The sequence below is a fragment of the Elephantulus edwardii genome, unplaced genomic scaffold (assembly GCF_000299155.1).
Source record: "Elephantulus edwardii isolate Elephantulus edwardi_28Jun2011 unplaced genomic scaffold, EleEdw1.0 scaffold00131, whole genome shotgun sequence".
Lineage (NCBI taxonomy): Eukaryota > Metazoa > Chordata > Mammalia > Macroscelidea > Macroscelididae > Elephantulus > Elephantulus edwardii.
Window position 1 is genome coordinate 7,434,974 of NW_006399881.1, and position 23,871 is coordinate 7,458,844.

At 43.8% G+C, this 23,871-nt stretch overlaps 1 protein-coding gene across 1 annotated transcript in view; it reads left to right on the plus strand.

The window, feature by feature from the left end:
* The window catches only part of SH3KBP1 (SH3-domain kinase binding protein 1), a 445,368-nt gene that overhangs the window by 252,888 nt on the left and 168,609 nt on the right, over positions 1-23,871 (plus strand). The window contains exon 6 of the mRNA XM_006893795.1: positions 8,944-9,149. Within this exon, the coding sequence (XP_006893857.1) occupies positions 8,944-9,149 (206 nt within the window). The remainder of the gene's footprint in view (positions 1-8,943; positions 9,150-23,871) is intronic.

Sequence of the window (23,871 nt, forward strand, 5' to 3'; positions counted from 1 at the left end):
CTGCATCCCTCATTCTGTACTCTTACGATAAACATGATTTTATAGTAAGTTCCTAACATATTAAAAAGTAAAGAGAATAGTATAATGAAATTCTGTGTATTTGTCACCCGGTGTCAACAATTTTCTACTTTTAGCAAGTTTCTGAGATTTACATTACCACTCACTCCTCCCCTTTGTTTTCTGGTGCAAACCTCAGATATCTTTTTTTCCTAAAGTCTCTTATTTAACTCCTATCAGTAAAAATATTTTTAATATAGCATTATTCTACCAAAATAAAGCTAACCTGACCAGTATATAGTCCGTGTTCATGTTTCCTGTCTTATATTTTAAAATAAAATTGGCTAGTTTGAATCTGCATTTAAATAAGGCCCCTGCATTGTGATTTGTTGAGAACTCTCATTTAGTCTGTTGGTTCCTCCTTCATGTCACCTCCCCCCCTTTCTGTTTTTGTTGTTGAAGGATCTGAAGTCCTTTTTCTGTTAGTTTCTCTCAGTCTGCCTTTGCTTATTTCATCTCTGCCTGGTCTTTTAGCCTGTTCCTAGAAATTCGTCATTAGAAGGAGGGCCTTGATCAAGTTCAGCTTGGAGATACGCTCCCTAGAATGCTTTCATAGGGAAAGACACAACATGCCTGTCTCTCTTTTTTAATATACACTGCCACTGATGATATGCAGCAGCATCTCTTCATTCATCCTAAAATACTCACTGCTGTAGAGTCAGAACCCGCTCGTATCTGATCCACTAGTGGGTTTTCCAAGACTGTAAATGGCACGGAAGAGACTGTCCATCTTTCTCCTGAGGAGCAGCTGGTAGGTTTGACCTGCCAGAGAGGTGCAGCCTTGGGGATAACAGCACAACTATTCACGGAGCATCCCACCAGAGCTCCCTGTCTTCATTTATTAGGAGTTACAAAGTGGTGGCCACAAGGAATTTCCTTGAGATTATAAGATGGTCTGTTACATACACAAATGACAAGTGGGGAAAAGTACTGAGTAAAATAAATTAGGGTTGTATTTTTTTTTTAAATATATATCTCCAAGAGGTCATATTAATAGTGGTGGCATAATCTTAGTATGTTAGAAGTGGAGAGCAATGTACAGCCCGTGCAGCCCGGCATCTCCAGCCTGTGTGCATGGCCTAGCCTGGGAGCAGCCAGGACAGAATTGCCAGCTTGCCTTTCATGCGCAATGCAGTGTTACCTCCATTACAGCACGCAGTGCGCCCGCTTCAGAGGCCCTGACAAATGTTAAACCAGAGTACAGTTTGGCCTGCTTCTTTTTATTATGACAGATCATAATTAATCAATTGCTTTTGTAGTTACCAATTCACATGTGCTAGTATTGACGGAGCCCTGATGGCCTTATGGCAAGTGGCTGCAGTACCAGAGGCATGTGGTTCGAATCCACCAGCTGCTCCCAGAGAGGATGAACAGTCTCCTCCCGTGCAATTAACTGCCTCTGAAAACCTGCTGGAGGTCAGCCATGCGCCAGTTCCTGCTCCATGGTACTTAACTGTACACTAAGGGTGCTCTGGTGGTTTAGGAGTAAGGATTTGTGCTAACAACCAGAGGGAGACAGTTCAAATTCATTACATGCCCCATGGGAGAAAGACAGGCAGTCTCCTCCCCATGCAATTAACAGCCTCTGAAAACTCCCTAGAGGGTCAGCTGTGTGTCACCTCTAACTCTGAACAGATAGTGCAGAACAGCAGCTACACAGAATTGACTCAGGAGCTCAGGAGGCAGAGTCAAGTAGCGAGTCACACTGTGAACCCACAGGTTCCTGTGGTTTAAGTCCACTAGGGCTTCCACGCAAGAAGGATGAGCAGCCCCCTCCCATTTCAGTTCACATTCCTGGAAAGCAGATGGAAGGTCACTGTGAGTCAGGACTTCTTCAGTGGTAGAGTGTTGAATATTGTGAAGCAGGTAAGATGGACTTGAACTTAATCACAAAGAAACCCAGACACAATTGTCTGATTCTATATCTGTATCATTACATTTAAGATAAAAATGTATTTTTCTGTTTAAAAATAATTTTATATTTTTAAATTTTTTTAATTCTGGAATAATTTTTTTAACTAGAAAAAAATATTCTTGTTTTTTGCTATGCTTAAAAGAATTTTTGAAATGGCAAGTGTTTTTTTAAAATAATAGAATTTTATATTGGTGATTTTAGTGAAAGTTTATAGAAAAGTTGGATTTTCATTCATTCATTGTTGAGCATTTTCCTCCCTCCCTGCCTCTCCCTCCCCCAGTCCTCTTTGCAATGCACCTCTTTTTCTGGACTCTTGTCTTACAGATAATGCCTAATCATATATTCCTTTTAAACACCTAATCATTAGTCCTTTTAAATACTTCTTTCCTACATCTGTTCCAATTATCTGTTCCAGTGTTCATTACCTATCCACTCTTTCCCAACCCCCCATGTCAATCCTGTTTTATAATAGCGGTGGTATTCAATATTTGTGACTTTTGTGACTGAGATATTTCACTCAGTATGATGTCCTCCAGGGTCACCCATCTTGCATAATATTTTATTAGTTATTTTTCAGTGCTGTGTAGTATTCCATTGTGTGAATATAGCATAATTTTTCTAACTGTTCATTTGTTGATGGGGATTTTTTGGTATTTTTTAAAGACCTGTAATTATTATAAGAGAGCTCTTGTGGCTTGGTCTTAAGGACTTGCACTGCCAACCTAAAGGCATGTGTTTTAGATCCACCAGCTGCTCCATGGGAGAAGGATGAACACTCTCCCCCAGTGTGATTTACTGCCCCTGAAAACCCATTGGAGGGTCAGCTACAGATCAGTTCAGACTCGACAGTACATAACAGCATAACCATTATTAACATTTTCAGTTCTTCTTGTTAAGTGTCGTCGAGTTGTAGATGACTCATAGTGACCCTATGAACAAGAGACCTGCACAACTGTATAACTTTCAGTGTTTCTCCAAAAGTCTTCAGTGGGAGAAATACTGCATTCCACCACCACTCCCGATTAAACACTGATTAAATAAAAAGAGTTACTTTTTTAGTTGATTATTTTAAATTTTTACATTCTGATTTTTTAGTGACTTGCCATGTTAAGATGGAAATCTCTTAAAACTTATATGCAAAACAACTTCCATGGCGCAGTAATACCGGTAAGAAACTGATTAATTGGTGCCCTGTTCCTGGTGAAGCTAAAACTGAGCTGGCCAAAGCCCTGCTCTGAGGCACCAGCAGACATTTTTTCCTTTTTCATATTTGATGATACCAGTTTTGTTCGTCTGTGTTCTGTTAACAGTGAAAAACAACTAACAGACTGATTAGACAGAGTTAAAAGGAAAATTAGATCCAAGTATAAGCATGTGATCTTGTGTTCCCATTTTTAAATCCATCTCCTTTGAAGTGATCCTGTTCACCACGGGCAGTAATTTCCCTACGTAAAGTAAGCAGAACTCCTGCCCAGGAACTTCCCACTTATCCTCACGGGTGGTTCTTCAGCGGAAGCCCTGCACATCCTTACTCTCCCCTTCCCTCGCCCAGGCTCTACCGGTAGACAGACTTTACTGAAAGTATGGCCTGTTCAGAAGCATTCGGGCCTTGGTACCTTAGTGATTCTTAAACCTATTCCTGGGGAAGGGCAGGTGGAAGTTATATTTTGGGGAATATTCTAACAAACCCAGATTGTCCCCACCACCACCAACACCCCGCTTCCTTTCTTTCTAACACTAAACTCAACCTGCTGTTGGCTGGGAGGATCTGGCTTGCAAAATCACCATGTTCCCCAAGTCCATTGTTTGACTTAATGTCACCTTAATGACTTAGGTGAAGCAGAATAAAAATGTTCTCCAATACAGACTCGCCAGCGTTGTGTGTTCCTCCCTCCTCAGCGTCCTCGCGGAGCTGCAGCATGTTAAGAACGTTGAAAGCCCTTGCCTCTTTCCCTAAAATATTCTTTCTGAGCCTGTGTTTTGCATGTTTTTGCTTTAATTGGATTTAATCATATCTGTCATGAAAGGACAGATTTCAGAGAAGGGGTACAGCCTTGTCAATAAGACACAGAAGTTAGAAATACTTAGTTGCCCCTAAGTTTCTCCTCCAGTTAGTCCAGTCCCCTTGTGTGGTAAGAGTGGCGGGACTGACGGCCGCTGCTTGTGGATGTCTCACTTTGAGGGTGTGTCTAAGAAATGTGCACGTGTCTCTCCCTCCCCTGTGTTCGCAGTCGCTATGTAAGCCTGGTTTACCTTTTTTTTCCTCAGACTTCTTCTGAAGGCCTCCAGTTTCACACTTAATGCATAAGCCATAATGGAACTGACTCCTTGACTAGCTTGGAGCAGTGCATTTCCTCTTACCCGCGAGTATTCTCTGTGTGTGTATGTGGGGGCTGGAGGGGGGAGAGCCGTATGTCAGCTTTCTGTATCCCTATTCATGGTGCCAGAGTTACTTGGACTTGAGCTTTGTGTTCAGTCTTCTGCTTTTGATAGCCTCTATTTGTAACAATAAAAATCAATCATTTGACGTCTCATAATGGATGAGCCTTGTGTCCTCATGCTTAATGTACAGTCTCATGACTGACAGGACAAAAACCTCAATTAAGTAATTTTTTTTAAAAAAATAGAAGTTTCTGAATTCCTTGGTGCTAAGCAACAAAACCCTGTCATGGATATAGATGCCCCTGTTGACTTCAAATCTCCTTGCTGGAAAGCTCCCTCGAATATGTTGTTTGCTTAAAGGTACAGGCATACCTCGGAAATATTGTGCTTTCCATTCATACCTCCACAGCAGACCTAATATTGGAATAAAGAGAGTCACATGATACTTTTTGTGTAGCTGCCCAAGTGCATATACCAATATAAAATAAAAATAAAGTGGGGTTAAAAGTTGGCTTATACAATTGTGTAGTCTCCTAAAGGTGTAATAACCTTCTGGAAAAGATTCAAGATATTGTGAGAATTACCAGAGTGTGACACGACAACACAAAATGGCGCACTAATGGTGCTTTTAGACTTTCTTGATACAGGGTTATTACAATCCTTCAATTTGTAAAATACTCTTATCTATGAAACAAAGTAAAAAGTAAGCACAATAAAATAAGGTATGCCTATACTGAGGGTGATGGACAATTCTAAAGATAATTCTGCTCCTTTAGAATCTTAGAGTTACATAAACTGTCTTTTATCATCTAGGGCTCTAGGAGTGAGAGATGACACGAAGTTCATAGGGTTCTCTCTGGCTAATTGAGCTTTTCCTATTGAGCTGCAATGTCAAAATGGCTCCAGAGTTTAAATGAAAGCACAATCCAGTGTACCAGTTTTTGTTGGGGCAAATCCCAGCTGTGGGTTCAGTGCCATCACTGTTGCCTGGGGACTTTGGGGCTCATTCTGAAATAGCCTTAACTTCTGCCTAATGGTCTCTAATGAATTTTGTGGATGAAGCTCTTACGGTGGATACATTGAAGGCAAGTTCAGTTAAAGACTCTTCCTCTTCCTTCTTTTGCCATCATTTGCTCCCCTTTCCCCGTCTCTTGTTTTTCTCTCCCCTTCTCTTCTCTCATTCACTGTCAGGAAAGACTACCTTTGAAGGGACAATTCTGTACCGAGCTGCACCGGGCAAGACGGAGGGCCACAGACGCTATTACAGTGAGTGACCATAATGCAGGAGGCGACTGTCAAGATAAGCTCCGGGCCTTGTATTTCTTTGCTGTAGCCGTGCTTTCCCTGAGCCACCCATGCTTCTGCCGAGTGTGTGTGTGTGAACTTCCCACCCAAGGGCATGTCCTTATTGCCCGCGATAAGTGCCATATCCTTGGTGCGGCTGCAGGAGCATTCTCACCACCAGCCCTTGGTGCCCTTGTTGCTTCTTGTTTGCTTTGTGGCTCTATCATGTATGTGCCATGCGTGCATGAACCATGCATATGGAGAAGGGCCCAGCCGCATCTGCCATGGCACGGGCATCTGTACCAGTACTTCCAGGCTTCTGGGGCAGGATCAGGTGGCTTGCTGTGGAGATGCCAACCTGTCACAATGATTTCTTTCTCTGATGGGGACATTGGGAACCCAGAAACCATGTATTCATTGTGTGATTCAAAGGAATAAGAATGCAGCAGGGACACCCATGCCAGAAATGGTGTTCGGCTTTGCGCATCCAGCCAGTAGCCACATGGCAGAGCCAATGCATAGCCTTTTGAGCCATAGGAGGGACCTGCCAGATGTTGGCCGAAAAGAGAAAAATGGAACTAATGAGTTAATTGTCTGAAACCCTTCGAACAGGCCCTGCCAACTGGTGGGCACTGCATAGCATGTGGATTCTGAGTTCATTACGAATCAGATAGAGTCAAAGGGGCTCACAGATCTACATTGGCCATATTGCTAAAGTCATAACACGCATCACACAAAAGTGGGTGCTCGTGTGACTGGCGCAGTCGCAGATTTGGGAGCCTTTGTCTACCTTACTATCTAGATGATGAAAGAGAATGTTTTCTCAGGAGCACCAGAGCCGTGCTTCACAAACGTTCTGTGTGAAGGGCAGTTTGATTTCTATCCTGTGAGGAACTGAGGCCTGGCCCATTTGTGTGTGACTGCTCCACAGGCACCTCTGGTGGGAGGTGAATGGAGCCTCAGCTTGTGTGCATCCAGTTCCCCTGGAGAAGTCACATCCAGAAGCCTCACCGGTGCATATTACTAGAGACGTTTCTAAACATGCACACGGTCTGCATCTACCTTGTCTTGACCTGTGACACACCCCGTGTGGGCCGGCCACAGTCCACACTTCATACCCTGGGTTGCTCTGCATGGAGGTAGCATCTGGCATTCTGAGCATGACACTTTATGCCATGACTGGGGGCATTTTATGGGGTAGCGTGTGTGGTGAGTACCAGCAGCTAACAGATGTAGCACCCAACAGACCTGGAAATGAAATGCCCTCCCCCTTTTCTTCCAAAGAGAAGGAACTAGATTTGGAGTTATTTTCCCAAGCCACATAGCCAGATACTTGATTTCATACTTAAAAGTGATCAGACTTAGGTGGCCAGAATTTTTCCGAGAAGAATCTGCTATCTCCTCCCAAGACCAAGCTTATGTGATTGACTGACCAGGCAACCCCTCCAGGTGTGACGTACAGGGTTTGACTCACAGTGATACATCTGAAGTTAGGAAAGCACGTCTGGGTGGTGGCAAATACCTACACAGAAGCTCAATAAAAATTAGCATGACAGAAATTGACAAGATTCTGGTCCTTGCCAGCGAGGAACAACAGAAGAATGCTTCAACTTTTCCACTGGAATAGCTGAAGCCAGCTTGCCCTAATCCATTTGCCTTGCTGCCTTCTGGTGCTAAGGTAGGGGGTCAGGGGGCAGCAGTGGTTTCTCCCCACTAACTGTTCCTTCATTCCTCTCTCAAGTGGCTCTCTCCAAACCCGAAAAGAATATACAAGCCATTTATCACACAGAAAGAATCCATACGGCAAAATGAGAACATGTTAAAGGGGAAATGACACAATATTTAGACTCTAAAATTACATCTCCAGCAGGGGTATTTCCGAAAACAATGAACAAATAAGCTCACAAGTGATCAGGAATCCAGGGGACTTCCTTGTGTTTGTATACTCGGAGCCAGGCCTATGAGTTACAGCTGGGCCCTTGCTGCTATTAATGCTCCTCACCACCGTTTGGCTTGAAAATGTCGTTTTCTTGAAAGCAGGACAACCACCAACAAAGCCTTTGCTGTAAGAAGGATTAGATTGTTGACATTTGTTCACAATTTCTTTCTATATTTTGCCTTCTTTCACTTAACAGTTTCCTCCTGCACTGAGGCATCCTGACTTGAATGACTCCACCATTCTGTGCCTTTTTATGTGAGCACTCATTTGGTGTGTCATTCTTGTGTCCCGGGAGGCTAATAGAGGACACAATTCACTGACGAGCTTTTGTCCCAGAAGGGTCCTCGTCATCCAGAGCTGTGTGGGAAATGACGGGGAGCCACCCTGCGCATGCGGCGGGCTCCACTGTCCTAGAAGCTCTCCTTTGAGTCCCGCCCTTTGAAGACCTGACTGATAGTATTGACCAGCCACACTCAGAGCTAAACTGGACCCTAAAAGGGCATGACCTGGGAGGAGGGATGGGAAAACTTCAGGGAGATAGGTGTCCTGATGTCTTGCTTATCGCTAGGCAGTTACTTCCAGCACAGGTCCTCGGAGGCCAAAGGAAGGGCATCTTGCTCCCAGGAAAAGGATTCCGTTTGGGGGTAAATGGTGGGGTTAAGGAGGCAGAAGAGCTGGGTGGCGGGCCCTGGCCTCTCGCTTCCTTTCCCTCTTTAACAAACACGAGCATCTTGCCAGCTAACTCATCTTTAATGTCAAGTTTGGTTTAGTGTTTTCCTAGAGAAATGTGTCTGCATGCATTTAGCCTCGTGAAGCCATCCAGAGATGTCATTCTTTGGCAGTCATAATTTTGTGTGGTTTCTTTTAATTGCTAATTTGTTTAAATGGCTTTTAGCTTTACAGTTTCCCTTTAGGAGATGTTACTTTCCATGCTAATTGCTAATTGACATGAGTCGTAGAAATTGGAGGTACAGTATGTGGCACTGCCTGGGCCGGGAGGCGAGGAGGGGAGGGGCAGGGCAGTGGGGGTGCTGTATTGAAGGGGGTTATCACACAGACTGTGGCAAAACAAATTGGGATCTGAACAAGGCTCCAGTTGAAGAGTGGTGAAGTGAATTCCATGTGCAGAAAGACATCTTTGAAATACATTTTTCTGAAAAGTTTTTTTAATTACTTCTTAAAAGTAGCAACTTGGGGTGAGGCGATGCAAACAAAACTCAGAGCCACTCAGGCCAAATGCAAAATCCCAGGGCAGGTGGCTGCGTCTAGGAACGCATTGGAGGTGGTTCCTGGCCAGCCAGGCAGTTCCTCCGGGGTCCAGCCCATTTCTGAGCTCTTTCTCTCCCTACCCCCCTACTCCTGGCAGGTTTGCGGGAAACCACAGGCTCTGAGAGTGACGGCGGGGACTCAAGCAGCACCAAATCCGAAGGTGCCAATGGAACTGTCGCCACTGCAGCGATCCAGCCGAAGAAAGTCAAAGGCGTGGGCTTTGGAGACATTTTCAAAGACAAGCCAATAAAACTAAGGCCAAGGTCGATTGAAGTGGAAAATGACTTTCTGCCAGTGGAAAAGGTATGTTTGACGAGTTTCTGTTTTACAGACACACCCGTCTTCTCGTGCACCACCGCCTCACACTCCACAGATCGTGCACTTTTGTTCAACATCTGAAGATTCGTGGACCCTGTGTCAGGCAAGGCTAGCAGCGCCATTTCCCCAGCAGCCTCGTGTTTACTTCGTGTCTCGGTGTCGCCTTTGCAATTCCCATGATATTATCTTGGACTTTGTCCTGATGCTCCTGCCCACTTACTCAGCTACCAAAACATCCCAGAGTGAACCCTCAGCCGAGCTAACTCCCACTCCTGGCGGCCCCCCAATGGGGTCTCCACAGCTGTGGCCCTTCCCAGGGGCGGACTGCATCTTGCTCTTGCAGAACAGCTGGTGGATTCCACTCATTGACGCTTTTGATTAGTAGCCCAACGTGCAAGACACTGAACCACCAGGACTCTGTGAGAGGCTGTAGTTTGCTGTGGCCGTAACTTTTCTGTGGACAGGGAAACCAAGACCCCATGGAACCTGCAGTGTATACGGCAGTGTCAGTCCATTGCAGTGCTTGGCAGCTGAAGCCAGGGTCTCCGAGGCACACCTGTGTCTCATGGTGTGGAGGCCCCAAAAGAGCGCATCTGAGGTTAGAAGTGTGAGGCTTTGGGGGCCTCCACGTGTGTCCCTCTCCACCCTCGTGCTCTGTTGGTGGCTCCTGGTTTTGGAGTGCTTTTCAGGTCGACTTGCCCCGTGCACTGGTACTTCTCCATTTCTGCCCCAGCAAAACCAAGTCAGGCCTTGGATCCTGACACCTCCCAAACACCCATCACCCCTCATACATTCCCCTAGTACCCTGCGATTGGGTGTGTCGACTGGTCCCATTTGCAGGGGAGTGAAGCCAGATGTGTGTTTTCTCTCGGAATCAGGAAGAGATGGTTTCCAATGGGCTGGAAGGAAGCCTCCCGTGTGCGTGAAGGCCGGTGCCGGCTTGTGCTGTGACTCCCTGGGTGTTCCCATCACGGAGATGGCTGTTTTCTTTGCCTCTTGTTCAGGGTTGGTGAGAGGCATACAGTGTGTTGCTGCTGAGTATGGTGTTGCCATGGCAACACACCTAGAGCCATCCATGCTTGTGGCTGTCAGTGACATCTGCTATGGCATGCTTCTGAGCATCATACGCTCACTTACGATTTGATAAACACTGGAATTTTCCAGATCGTAATAAGCAGCATTCATGCTATGCTAATTGAATGTTTATTAGTTTGATTGAGTACTGAAATTTTTGCTTGGACGTCTGAGCCAGCAGGCTTGGAAGATCAGGCATTGACAGCGTGGCCTAAATCAGGGTATTGGTGGTTTTGAAATGGTATTCATTTTTGAGTGAGAGGAAATTTGAGAAGTTGTGCCACCTGACTTAGCTGCAGCACTTCCACCCAGGCATTGTTTTCCAGTGTCATCATGCCTTAAAGAACAGAATCTAAGAGGGAGACTTTCTGGACTGTCCTACCCTTAGACAAGAAGAATGCAGAAAGAGTGGATCCTTGGAAATGAAAACTGTTGGCATTGTTCTTTTGGGGATGTTTCTTTGCACCAGGGTTATTTCCTCCAGCTATCACTGTACAGTATTTCTCCAGGTCTGAAAACTCTCTAGTCAGCACCCCAGCTTGGGAGCTTGTATTTGTTTCACAGTGTCCAATGTAGAATTCTGAAAATAATGACAGAGGGGCAAGTCTCCATCTCGGGAAGGAACGTGGGTGCAGTCGTTCGTTATCTTATTTAAGTGGTTGGAATGAGCTTGACCACTGACTCAGGCTGCTCATGGTCCATTCTTTCCATCTGTCTCTCACGCCTTTGTCTTATTGTTTTCTGGGTAAGGAGACCATTGTGTTACTGCGTGCTGTCACTATTAATGTTTGTTTAAATGTGTAATAGTAAGTTGAATTATTATTATGAATAGTATGAGTGTCAAATCTGATGCTCCCAAGCATGGCTTTTGCTGACATTAGAGCCTTCTGTCCTGCTGCCGGCTTCATTGTCTCCACAGGGAGACCGTAAGGCCACAGCAGCCTGTCCAGAGCTGAGCATCTCCACATCTCCCTCAACCTGCTCCACTCATGGCTGCCCCTCCTACCTGGAGGCAGTGACATCCTTCCCATTGCTCAGAACAAAATCCTTGCTGTTGTCTCTAACTTTTCTCTCACATCCTGTGTCCCGTCCATCAGAGACCCTATGAGCCCTGCCTCTTGAACATGCCCAGAGCCTAGCCATGTCTCATCACCTCCCATGGCCTCTTAGCATCCATCTCTGAAGTGGCTTCTGAATAAATAAGCCTCCCTGCTCCCCCCTCCACTGCCAGGCTAGTCTCCATAGTGCAGCCAGCATCAGCTGACCAGTTGATGTCAGATGTTGGCAACGAACTGCTTACACCTCTGCGCAAAGAAAGTCAGAGCCCTTGCCTTGGTCTGTACAGCCTAGGTGACCTGGCCCTGGCTCTTGCTGACCTCCTGCCCCTCACACGGCACTCACACCCCCTTGTGAGGACCTTGGCCCCAAGGATCTTCTGCTAGCTCTCTCTGCTCTTGTACCCTCACCTGGCTGCCTCCCTCCCATCCTCAAAGGCTTGGTGCAGACCTCATCTTCTCACTGTGACCTCTCCCCTCCCCTCACACCCATTACTTTTTTTTCTCAGAAGTTTAAAAAATTTTTTTGTTTTCTTTAGCCTGCTCTACTTTCTTACCTAATGTTTATCTATTATTGAAAAATTGTATTAAGATAGCTTTATTGATTATTATGCCCATTATATGAGAGGATCAGGTAGCTAATTTAACAGTTACATAGTTGAAAACAACTCTGGTAAGTTATTCTTGTTGTGTGCCATTGAGTCAGAACCAACCCGTAGCTAAGTGGTAAAAATTATGCTGCCAACACAAAGGTACACAGTTCAAATCCTCCAGTTGCTCTGCAGGAGAAATGTGGGCAATCTTCTGTCAGATTTACTGCCTCTGAAAACCTGTAGGCGAGTTAGCTGTGGATTGATTCTGACTCAACAGAACACAACTACAACATAGTTGAAGATGAAGGCATTGGTGATTTCATGGTAAGGCTTTTTACCCCACCCCACACCTCCGTGTGGGAGACTTTGGATTTGATAACCTAGTCTGTGTACCTCAGCCACCAAAAGTCTATCACTGGAGGCTTCTGAATGCCTGTCAGCAGAACAGATGGCAGCAAAACGTTCAGACTAAGAAGGACTAGGAAGAAAGGCCTGGTGATCTACTTCTACAAATAAGCCAAAGGAAAACTTATGGATCCCAGTGGTCTAATCTGCAGCCAGTTATGGGCATGGGGCAGAACTGTGTAGCATTTTCCCCCTGTCATACTTGGGGTCAACACTAGACGGGGTCTGACTTGATGACAGCTAACAACATATTTCACTATACTTTTTGTGGACAAAGAGAATCTTTCTTACATTGGCCTTTGTGACATCAGAGTAATATACAGTTGTACGTATGGGTGCGAGTGCACGCACTGATTCGTGATTTGTTTGCATAATGAAACTGAGTGCTGGCAGCTCCCTAACATGCTTCTCATCGTCAAGTCTCCAGAGGAAATATAACCTTCCCAGGCTGCTTTGCTAGCTCCAGACAATTTGTACCGCCTATAAAAGAACTGGAGACTTTCTCTGTCCTTGTTGTCGGCACCATGGATAGTTGAATAGATTTATGTATCCATTACGTTATTGCACAACCTGGCATGAAACAGATGAGTGGGATATTGTTTTATTAGTGTACAGCCGATTTCTCATCACTTTTGAGATGGGTTTGTGTCTAAGATTTATGTTTAAGGAAGGCTACTTCCTTTGAGAATTGATCTCACAGTTTTTATTTGCAGAAGCACAAATTGCACCTCATTTGTGACAGCATTTGTTAGGCTGACACCGGTAGGTCTTCCACTTACACTGTGACAGTTGGTTTTGCACCAGGCTGGTTCGATTACTTGGAATAAGGAAGAGGAGAATCTGACAATGATTAACAGTTGCGAGCATCATATTCTACTTTCCATTCGAATTTGTAAAGTGTTGAGACCCGTTGGGTTTCTCGTGTGTGTGTGTGTGTGTGTGTGTGTGTAACTTAATGCTTATTTTACTGTGCTGTACTTAATCCCTACCAAGGAACCCTTGTGGCATAGTGCATAATATATGCTGGGCTGCTCTGAGAAAGCTTGGCAGTTCAGATCCTCCAACTGCTGTGTGGAAGAAAGCTAGGTAGCTCCTCCTGTAGAGGTGATGGCCTATGGCCTCGGGCGCCTGATGGAGGTCTCCTGAGTTGATGTTGACTTGACAGTGGTGGATATGGTTTGCTTTTGTGTTTAACCCCTATGACTCCACCCAGAATGACTGAAGGTACTTAGATCTCACCATGGGAGCAGCAACTGTGCCTGCGGTCCTTTGCTCACCCTCCACCCCACACCCTCCCTCCCACACCCTGAATAAAGACGTTGTGATGGTAGCTGTTCTCTTATCAAGCCACAAGGACCCTGCAGTGCAGATACACAGCTAGCTTCAACCAAGACTCAAAGATGCTAATTTAGCAGTTTGAATTTTGATCCTTTAATATAATTTAATATTCTCATCTTTTGAAACAGAAACAGTCTTTTAAGAAATTTGCTACTTGAGTACACACGTTTCTTGTTGATAAACTCTGTCAATTATAATAATTCCCTTTTAGCAATCATTTCCGTATTAATAATAGATAAAGCTGTTAATAATATTTAAATTATATGATTTAATGGAAATATTTACAGAAGTGGGAAACTCTGGTGGCTTAATGGTAAGGAATTGTACTACCAACCCAAAGGTGTGTGGTTCAAATCCACTAGCTGCTTTTTGGGAGAAAGATGAACGATCTTCCATGTACTCTGTGGCCTCTAAAAACCCACTGGAGGGTCAGCTCTCAGTCAGCTCTGACTCAATGGCATATAACAACAACATTTACAGAAGAAGTGATAATATTTGAGAATTGCTCCTAAAATTCTAGAAGGTAGAAAAACGTTGGTGGGCATATATAAGAAACAGAATTATGAGTTAAGAATTGTTGAAATTTGAGGATTAGGATACATTTGTTTTTGTGTGTGAAATTCAGGAATCTTTCTTGATAAAAGGTTAGAGAAAAAGATTCTTGGAAAAATGTACTGTTTAAAACTAAGTTCAGATGTACATATGTTGTTGTTGTTAAGTGCCATCGAGTCATAGGCAACTCATAACGACACTATGAATGAAAGACCTGAACAGGTGTATAACTTTCATCGTTTCTCCAAGTTCATAGAGGTTCCAGAAACAGGCTATTTTGGAAGTAGATGCCACTCCTGCTTCCAAGTTTGTTTGGTTCGAGAAACTCTGCCAGACACTGTCCCCCATGGGTAACCATTGTTGCATTTGACACATCAGTGTCACAGTGTTCAGCTTCTCAGCAACCATGAGTTACCTCTGTGTAGTAATGAAAAATAGCTAAAATGAACCATAAAATATGATTCAGTCATTTGCTGTGCATCTGAAAGCTGGACTGTGAATAAGGATGATAGGAGGAATGAGTTGTGGTGTTGGAGAAAAACACTGAATATCTCATGGACTGCCAAAATAACAGATATGTTTTGGAGAAAGTGCAGCTAGAGCGCTCCTCGGAGGCAAAGATGACAAAGCATCGTCTCCCATACTGTAGGCATGTAGTTGGGAAAGGCTGTTCTTTGGAAAGGGACATCATGCTTAGAAAGGTAGAGGGCAGGTAAAAGAGAGGCAACCCCTCAACGAGGCCGATTGACACAGTGACAGCAGCAGTGGGCTTAAGTATGTCAGAGATGATGAGGATGGCACAAGATAGGGCAGGACTCAGATATGTTGTTTATAGGGTTGTACTTGACTTCACAGCAGCTAACAATGACAAAGACAAACCAAGTTCAATATCAGAAGATTAAAGGACATGGTCCCAATGTCCTATCCAATTCTCTGTATCAAACTCAAGTAACCTCAGTTGGACCATCTGTAAAATGGGAATATTATATACACCTCTCTATGAGTATAGTCTAGCACTTAACAACAACAATAATAACCTCACTAAACTTTCCTGTTTTGGAAAAATAAATGATGTGTAGCTGAAAATACTTTGTACCTGTGCTATCTGAATCACTCATCTGAGTTACTATGACTTTATACTAAACTTTTCTGTTTAACAATGTCAGGTGTTTATTTCTGTTCTTTCTCTTTCAAGATTGTCTGGGCTATTTTTTTGCCCTTTGCATTTTGATCCACATTTTAGAGTCAATCTGTTGATTCTCACATGCAAAAAAAAGCAAACCCCAAACTCTGAGATTTTGATTAGAAATACACTGAATCTATACGTAGATTTGAGGGAGAGTTGATGCCCTTATAACCCATGAACAGGGCTTATCCTTCTGGGTCTTATTCCATTTTGTAAAAATTTATCAAGCCATCCACTTTCATTTTGTGCATCTTTCTGTCTCTGTATTGTAGTAGTATGATTGACGAAAGCAAAACTGGCGACTATAGCTTAGTAGGCTAGCCTCATGGGCCCACGTGATCCCCGCGGTGAGACTCACTCACATGATCGCAGCCGAAGACCCGAGTTTATTCCCACCCACCCCAAATTTGCTATTGGCTAAGTCATCCCACTTTCTCAGGAAATAATGAATACTGGGGCACCAACTGAACTGCCTGTGCATGGAAGTAAGCATAAGATCAAGGCAGGTCGCTGTTCTCTCTAGTGGCTTAAACTATCATCATGGAGAAAAGTGGATACTTTCAAGAAAGGCTGTGGAGGTAGAATCCAGAGGCCTCTCCATATGCGGTGGATGAAGGGCGGAGGACTTGAAGGTGATGACTTAGGGACTTGGCAGTAGCAGATGGGTGGATGTGGTACTTGATTAGAAAAGTTAGGAAGAGGAAGATGGTTGGGGAGGAAGATCATGGCTTCAGACTTACTGGTTGGACTTTGAGATCCTTGTGAGACCATGAAGTGGAGACCTCCATTGTGCGGTGGGGTAAATCTGTCGGGCGCTTGTAAGTGAGGTGTGCATGTAGGCTTGGAGATCGTTGACCTGGAGACTAAGCGTAAGAAGACAGTCCAGCCCAGAACCTCACCCTCACCAGTACTGCAGGTCCCTTCTGTCTCCTGCCTGTGGTTGGATGCGAATTTCCTCAGTGTCTATTCCTGGTGGTACAGAGGAGTAGGTACATTGCAGGCCCTTCAGTGAGTCCTAGAGAGAGCTCTGATGGTTTCAACCCACCAGCTGCTCCACGGGAGAAAGATGGGCAGCTCCTCCTGTGTGACCTCCAGCCTCTGAAAATCTGTCAGTGCCACTCAGTGGCACAGAACAACAACAACAACAGTGAGTCTTACACAGTGTATCAGGCTGCTAATTAGAAGGTTGACAGTTCAAATCCACCAGCTCCTCTGCAGGAGGAGGATGGGCAGTTTCTTCCCATAAAGATGTTCTGCCCCAGAAACCTGACGGAGGGTCACTGTATGTATGTCAGAGCTGACCCAGAGGGCAGTGGGCTTTCGGTTTAGTGAATTCTGGAAGCTCCGCTGACTGTTGAAGACAGCTCACTCCATGCCCCACCTCTGTGGGCACTGCTTGTCTCCTCCCTGCATTTGTTGGCAAAAGCTGTGTTTTTAACCCAGGCTCTTCAAACAGCCAGAGTGAAAATTCTGTTTTGAAGCCTCATGATTTGCCAGGTTGGTTGTTTACTGGTTTCCCTGCAAAGAAATCGCAGAAGTTCATTTCTCATGGTCTTTTGCTCTTAGCTGATTTTCATTAATGAGTTTGACATCTCGCTTGAAAAGGGTTCTGTTTTCCTTTTGCATTTTCTCCTGTATTCCACAACCACACATTGCTTTTCTGACAGTCTCTCTTTCAACTCTTTACATCTTGAATCATATTTCTACAGTCACTGTCGCCTAAATTAACGCCTTTCTGCTAACAACATTATAGCTTTCACTTGTAACAGGGAATTAGAATTAAAATAATATACAAATTAAATCATTTATTTTTTTAATCAGCTAAATTACAGTAAGATGTTTTAAATATCGTCGATAGTCTTTTTATCCTTTCTAGTAAAAATTCATGAAGCTGTATACTTACATAGAGTTTAAACATCTAAAATGGTGATCCCAGTGTCAACCATATTGCTAATTAGTTGGTTCTGAATGAAGGCGTCCTCCACGGGGTTTCCAAAGCAATAAATCTTAATAGGAGGAGACTGTCCTTATTTCTCCCTCAAAGCCACTGGTGGATTCGAATCGCTGGAGAATTGTGACCTTTGTGTTAGCAGCACAACTCACTGGGGACTTGTTGGTTCTTCTTGTTGTTGTTATGTGCCTTCTAGTTGACTGCGACTCATAGCAACCCTGTGTACAACAGCCCTAAACCCTGCTCTATCTTGTACCAACCATACTGTCTTTGACACGCCTACCCCTATTTCCACAGTCACTGAGTCAATCCATTTCATCAAGAGTCTTCCTCTCCTGCACTGTCCTTCCACCCTTCCAAGCATGTTGTCCCTCTCCAAGGACAGGTCCCTCCTTATAACATGTCCAAAGTATGTCAGATGAAGCTTCGGAATCCTTGCCTTCAAAGAGCAACATGGTTTCACTCTCTCTAGGATGAACCTGTTTGTTCTCCTGGCAGTTCATTCATTACTCTTCCTCAGCATTATAGACAATACTACCTTAAAAATGAGAGCTCACTCTCTCAATTTCCTGTAGTTGTTATTGAGTGCCATTGAGTCAATTCCAACTCATATACAAAGCAAAACAGTACTTGGTCTTGCGCCATCCACACAGCTGGTACTGTGTTTGAGAACATAGTTGCCACTGTGTTGATATCCTTCTCCCAGAATTGGAGCTTTTTTTTTTAAATTTTTTTTTTAGAACTGGAGCTTTTTGAAAACTTGTTCAAAGTCAGTCACACGAAGTGTCGTCATCCTTGCCTTAAAGGAACATTCTGGCTGTAGATCTTTCAAGATAGCTTTATTCGTTCTTCAGTCTGTGGTATATTCGGGATTCATCAACTCTATGATTCAAAGACATCAATTCTACGTTCTTCCTTATTCATTGTTTAGTTTTCAAGCATGTGTGAGGTGAGTGACAATATGCTTGGGTCAGGCGCACTTTATTCCTCAAAGTGACCTCTTTGCTTTTTAACATTTTCAAGAGATATTTTGCAGCATGTTCTGGAAGACTAGAAATAAGCAATGTGGTTTTCCAGGAGCTAGTCTTTGAAAAGTGAAGCATGACTGGGTTACATTCTTGCTGTGATCCACTGAGTCCTGGAGTCAGGAATATGCCTCTTTTTTTTTTTTTTACTGGAAGATTATGGGCCAGCTCTTGAGCTGGTGGAAATTCTGTGGTTTTAGTCCTTGCCTGATGGCCTGAGTTGAATGAAGCGCCTGGGATTGGCAGTTAGGGTTCGCGTGTCTGAGTTACTAAGCCTTTCAGTGCTTTCACTTTCTCCTCTATAGAATTAGGATCGCAAGCAGTCCTGTCACACAGGGTTGTTGTAGGGATTATGCAGTACATGAAAAGTTAGACCCCTGCCTGACATGTAATATCACTGAGTTGGTGTTGTTGTAGATGCCTGCAAGTTGACTACAACTCACCACGGTCCTCTGAACCACCCATCAAGCCCTTGCCTGACCCTTGCCTCATAATCTCCCCTGGGGATAAGCCCATCGTTGCAGTTTCAGTGTCAGCCCCTCTTCTTGAGAGCCCTCCTCTCCTTCATGGACCCCCTGCTTGTCCAGGTGTGAAGCTCCTTCCCGAAGATGGGCCCCTCCTGAAAGCACGTTCTGAGTACTTGAGACAAAGCCTCACTGTCCTTGCCTCCAAGGAACACACTGGCTGCACTTCTACCAGACAGGCTTGCTTGTTCTTTTGTCAGCCCATGGTCTAGTCCATGCTCTTCGCCAACACCACAATTCCAAGGCATCAGTTCTTCTTCACTCTTCCTTATTCATTGTCCAACTTTTACATACAAATAAAGCAATTGAAAATACCAAATTCTTCTTGTTGTTACTATTATTATCAGTGTGGTGCCTGGTTTTAATTGTTTTTGGTCAAACATCCTTCTAGGTGGTATAGCCCTGGTCTGTTCATTGCTGTACAGAGGTAACTCGTGGTTGCTGTGATGCTGAACACTGTGACACTGATGTGTCAAATGGGAGAATGGTTAACCATGGTGGACAGTGTTTGTTGGAGCTCCCTGACTAAAACAGGCTTGGAAGCAGCAGTGGCATCCACTTCCTAAATAGCTTGCCTCCGGAAACTCTACGAACTTGAAGAAATGAAGAGAGTTATCCAAGTGTTCAGGTCTTCCATTCATAGTGTCACTATGAGTCGCCCACGACTCGACGGCACTTAACAACAACAGTGCCTCAAAGTAGCAGTGTTCTTTCCAAAATATCTTCTTTAACTTTTTTAAAAGAAATTTTAGACACAGGGTTGAAAGAACAGTTATACAAACTTTATGAACTTTGCAATTAAGCCAGTATAAAAAAAAATGGGGAGGGGAGCCCAAACCTGCTGCCATCGCACCAAATCTGACTCTGAGAGAACCCTGCTTAGCAGAGAAGAACTCGTCCAGCACACTCATCCGAGGCTGTCGTCTTTGCAAGGACTGCCACATCTCTCTCCTGCTAAGTACCGGGCGAGTGTGAGCCACTGACGTTTAAGTTAGCAGCTGAGCTCTGTATACCACCACCACCAGTGCTCTGTGGATAGAACAAGATAAAGAACTCTTCTACACATCTCGCCACAGCACTTTCCAGAATAGGTTTAGTGTTTTGATGTAGTTAACAGACAACTCTGGTGTTTGTGTAGGGTGTTGTGTGTTTGTTTTGGTGGGTTTTGTTTTGGTTGGTTTTGTTGTTGTTGTTGTTCACTGGACAGCAATCTCAGCTTTTAGGAAGGCTAGTGCCTTTAAAACAAAATGAATCTTTTTCTTTCCAGATGAGCAGAGCAATGACAGAGTGACAAGGTGTCACTTTCTTTCTCATCACCAGGTCTGAAATACCAGCCTCGAGAAAATGAAATGCCTTTGGGCCTTTGCCACCATTGTGTTTAAAAATTCCTTGTAAATAATTGGAAAACTCAATAATTGGTCCTTAGGTTGTTGGATGAATGACTGAATATGGTGTTTTGCTCTCCTCTATTAAAAATCGCAGAGGAAGACTCAGTGTGTTTCGGTCAAGCTACAGGTTTGCACCTCCATTCATTCTTTGCATTCCATTATTAACCGAAGCTTTAGCAACGAACAATGGCAGCCCTGGAATTTTCTCTGTAAGGTGAGCTTAGGTTTAACAATCTGTTTGGAAGGAGATTGACTAGGTGGCATGTCTAGAAGCTGTCTTTGTATAATACATGCGTGCTTTTTACCCAACAAGCTTTTGGTTTGGGCTAGGGTGAATCTGAGGTCATTTATTGAAATGGAGTTAACGTATCCTCCCACATCACCCCTTGGAGTAGCCATTAGTTACATACCAACTCTGGTTTAGTGTTTGCAAGAAATGTCATCCTGACCCGGGGCTTAAGGACTTGCAGATGTATGTCCAAGGCATTCCTGAGACTGGAGAGGAAGGAGCCACTCGGAACTTTTCTGGAGGTCAGGAACAAAGGGATGACTGGAGATTTTTAAAGGGAAAATGATTTTTGAGCAAAGCATTCAAAGCTAGATGAGGATTGAGGAAAGAGGGTGCACGTGCACAGGGAGAGGACACTGTCATGCTGAAGGGGTGGGCAGTGGGTGGGGTTGGCTGGAGGACCAGGGAGGTCTGGGAGACTGGAGGAAGCTGCGCAGGAAGGAGCCTCAGACAGGTCTCATGTCGTCTGGGTGGGCTGGGAGTTAGTGGAGGAGTGAAGTCAGGCAGTGGCATGATCGGATTTGCATTTGTGAAAGATAGCTGAGGAGGCACAGTGGAATGGGGACTGGAGATGGGTGAGTAAGGAGCTGGGAGAGCTGCCAGCCCCGGGGCTCTGTGCTTGATGACTAATTGGCCAGGCACCAGGAACTTCTGGTAGCTCTTGGAAAGGGGCAGATGGGCCCACCTCATGCACACTCTTTAAGCAGGGCGGCCGTGGCCAGCGCTGGCAGCAGAATTGACAGAAGAGCCAAGTTTCCTTTCAAAGAAAATTCTTTTGTGTATTTTGGTAACCAAAAAGCCAAGAGTCAGCGTTGAGTGATCTTTGTTAATAGATGGACTAAGGATATAAGATCATTTAAAAACGAGGTTGGGAAGGCTTTGGTAAATATATTTATGTACATAATCTTGGGGGGTGTATAAAAATCATGCATATATTTATATGCATATATATTAACATTCAATAGGCTTATGTTCATAACTAGGTGTGTTTTAAAAATAAACTTTAGAACCGTTTTATATTTACAGAAAAGTTGGGAAGATGGCAGAAAGAGTTCCCACATACCTCACGCCCAATTTTTCCCATTGTGACATTGTACGTTAATAAATGGTACATTTGTCACATTTAATGAACCTATATCGATGCACCGTTATTAACTAAAGTCCATACTTTATCCCAATTTCCTTCATTTCCCCTAATGTCTTTCTGTCCAAAGATCCCACATCACCTCTACTCATCCTCCTTCTTTCGACTCCCCTTGGCTTGGCCAGTTCCTCAGACTGTATGGTTGTGAAGCATACTGGGCAGGCATTCTGTAGAATGTTCCTCTACTGAAATGTGCCAGGTGTTTTCTCATGTTTTAAACTGGACTTACTGAGTTTTGGGAGAAAGGCCATTGACGTGAAATGCCATTTTTTATCCCATCACGGTGCATACTTTCAGCCTGACCTCTCACCATTGATACTCACCTTGATTACCTGCCTGAAGCCGTGTTACAGTTTTCCACTGTAAAATCACTCTGATTCCCACCTCACTCTGTCCTCTTTGCAGGGAAGTCACTTTGTACAACCCACACTTAGGGGGTGAAGTGTTACATTCCACTCTGTTGAAGGAAATTATTTGAAAGCTTTCGGCATGGACTGTTTCTCAATTTCGTCCTATCATGATTAGGTCTTGAAGAAGTGTTTCCTACCCTCTGAATTCCAAGTGCTAATTTGTACCACTTGCATCACACTTGTCACTTACTATCCGCTGACATTTTTGGGGTGTGTGTGTGTCTGTAAGATGTAAGCAAATCTATGTTTTACTTACTCTTAATAGATGATGAATTTATTGAGAACTGGGATAGAGTCAAAGCCCCACACAGTATTGGATATGCTGCTGACAGTTAATCAATATTTAATAAATAGCTTTAAAATTAGTTTATTTGAAGAAATTTAAAAATTACCCATGATAAATGATTGAAACAGGTTACCATAATCTGTAATATATTTAAAATATAGAGAAAAGTGATATGATCAGAACACTGTTGGCTCCGTGTTATGACTTGTGATGTCATTCTAAATTTATAATAGTCAGTGTCAAGAAGACAAAAATTCATACCACTGGACCTATAGGTAACATCATGATGAATGGAGAAGAGATTGAAAATGTCAACTACTTAATGTTACTTGGATTCACAATTAATACCTTGGTACTAGCAGGCAGGAAATCAGGACACTCATTGCACTGAGACAATCTGTAGTCAGGGACCTCTCCAAATTATTGAGAGCAATCATGTCAGTTTGAGGACTAAGATGCATCTGACTCAGGCCATGGTCTTTCTAATCACTTTCTGTGTCTGAGAGCTGGACAATAAATAAGGTTGACAGAAGAAGAATTGATGCTTTTAAGCTGTGGTATTGGAGAAAAGTACTGAACATCCATGGGCGGCCAAGAGAATGAAACAGATATGTCTTGGAGAGGGTGCAGCCCGAGTGCTGTTTGGAGACAAGTATGATGTCCATACTTTGGACATGTTCCTAGGAGGGGCTACTCCTTGTACACGGGCATGACATTGGAAAGGGTAGAGGGTCAGTGAAGGAGAAGAAGACCCTCAACCAGGTAGACTGACATGGTGACTGCCACAGTGGGCTCTAATGTGTCAGATACCATGAGGTTCGGTTCCACTGTTCATAGGGTCACTGTGAGTCATACGTGACACAATGGCACCTAACAATAAAACAACAAGAGCAATATGATATTTAATGGCACCTAACAATAAAACAATAGCAATATGATATTTCCTATGTGCCAAGCACTTTTCTTAGCATTCCATATATATTACTTATTGAATCTTCATGACAACTTTATAGGTTGGTGTTATTTTTATCCCCATTTTACAAATAAGGAAACTGAGGTGTGTAGAAACTACCTAAGTTGTTCTAGGTCATACTACAAAGAAGGGGTTCAGCTGCGATTTTGATCTAAGATATTTTGGTTGTAGAGTAGTTGCTAACGCCTTGCCACTGGGCTGTAACTTCATGAAGTGGTGATTGAAATGATATATCTATCACATTTTAGGGAAGAAGGTTGCTAGTTAAGTACTTCATTCCAATCCTTTAGGATAGTGCCGATGACACAGTTGACAACAGTATTGCTGCATATTTCCTTGGACAGGCGTTTCTATAAAGCGTACGCTCTTTTTCCCTCATGGGTTTTTTGCTTCCCCTTTAATGAGTAATTTTTGTGATTTATTTTTTTTAGTAATTTCAGCCAGTTCCGTGATTGATGCTTCATACATGAATCATATTCTAGTTATTCCTCACTTCCCGATCAAGCTGTCTATT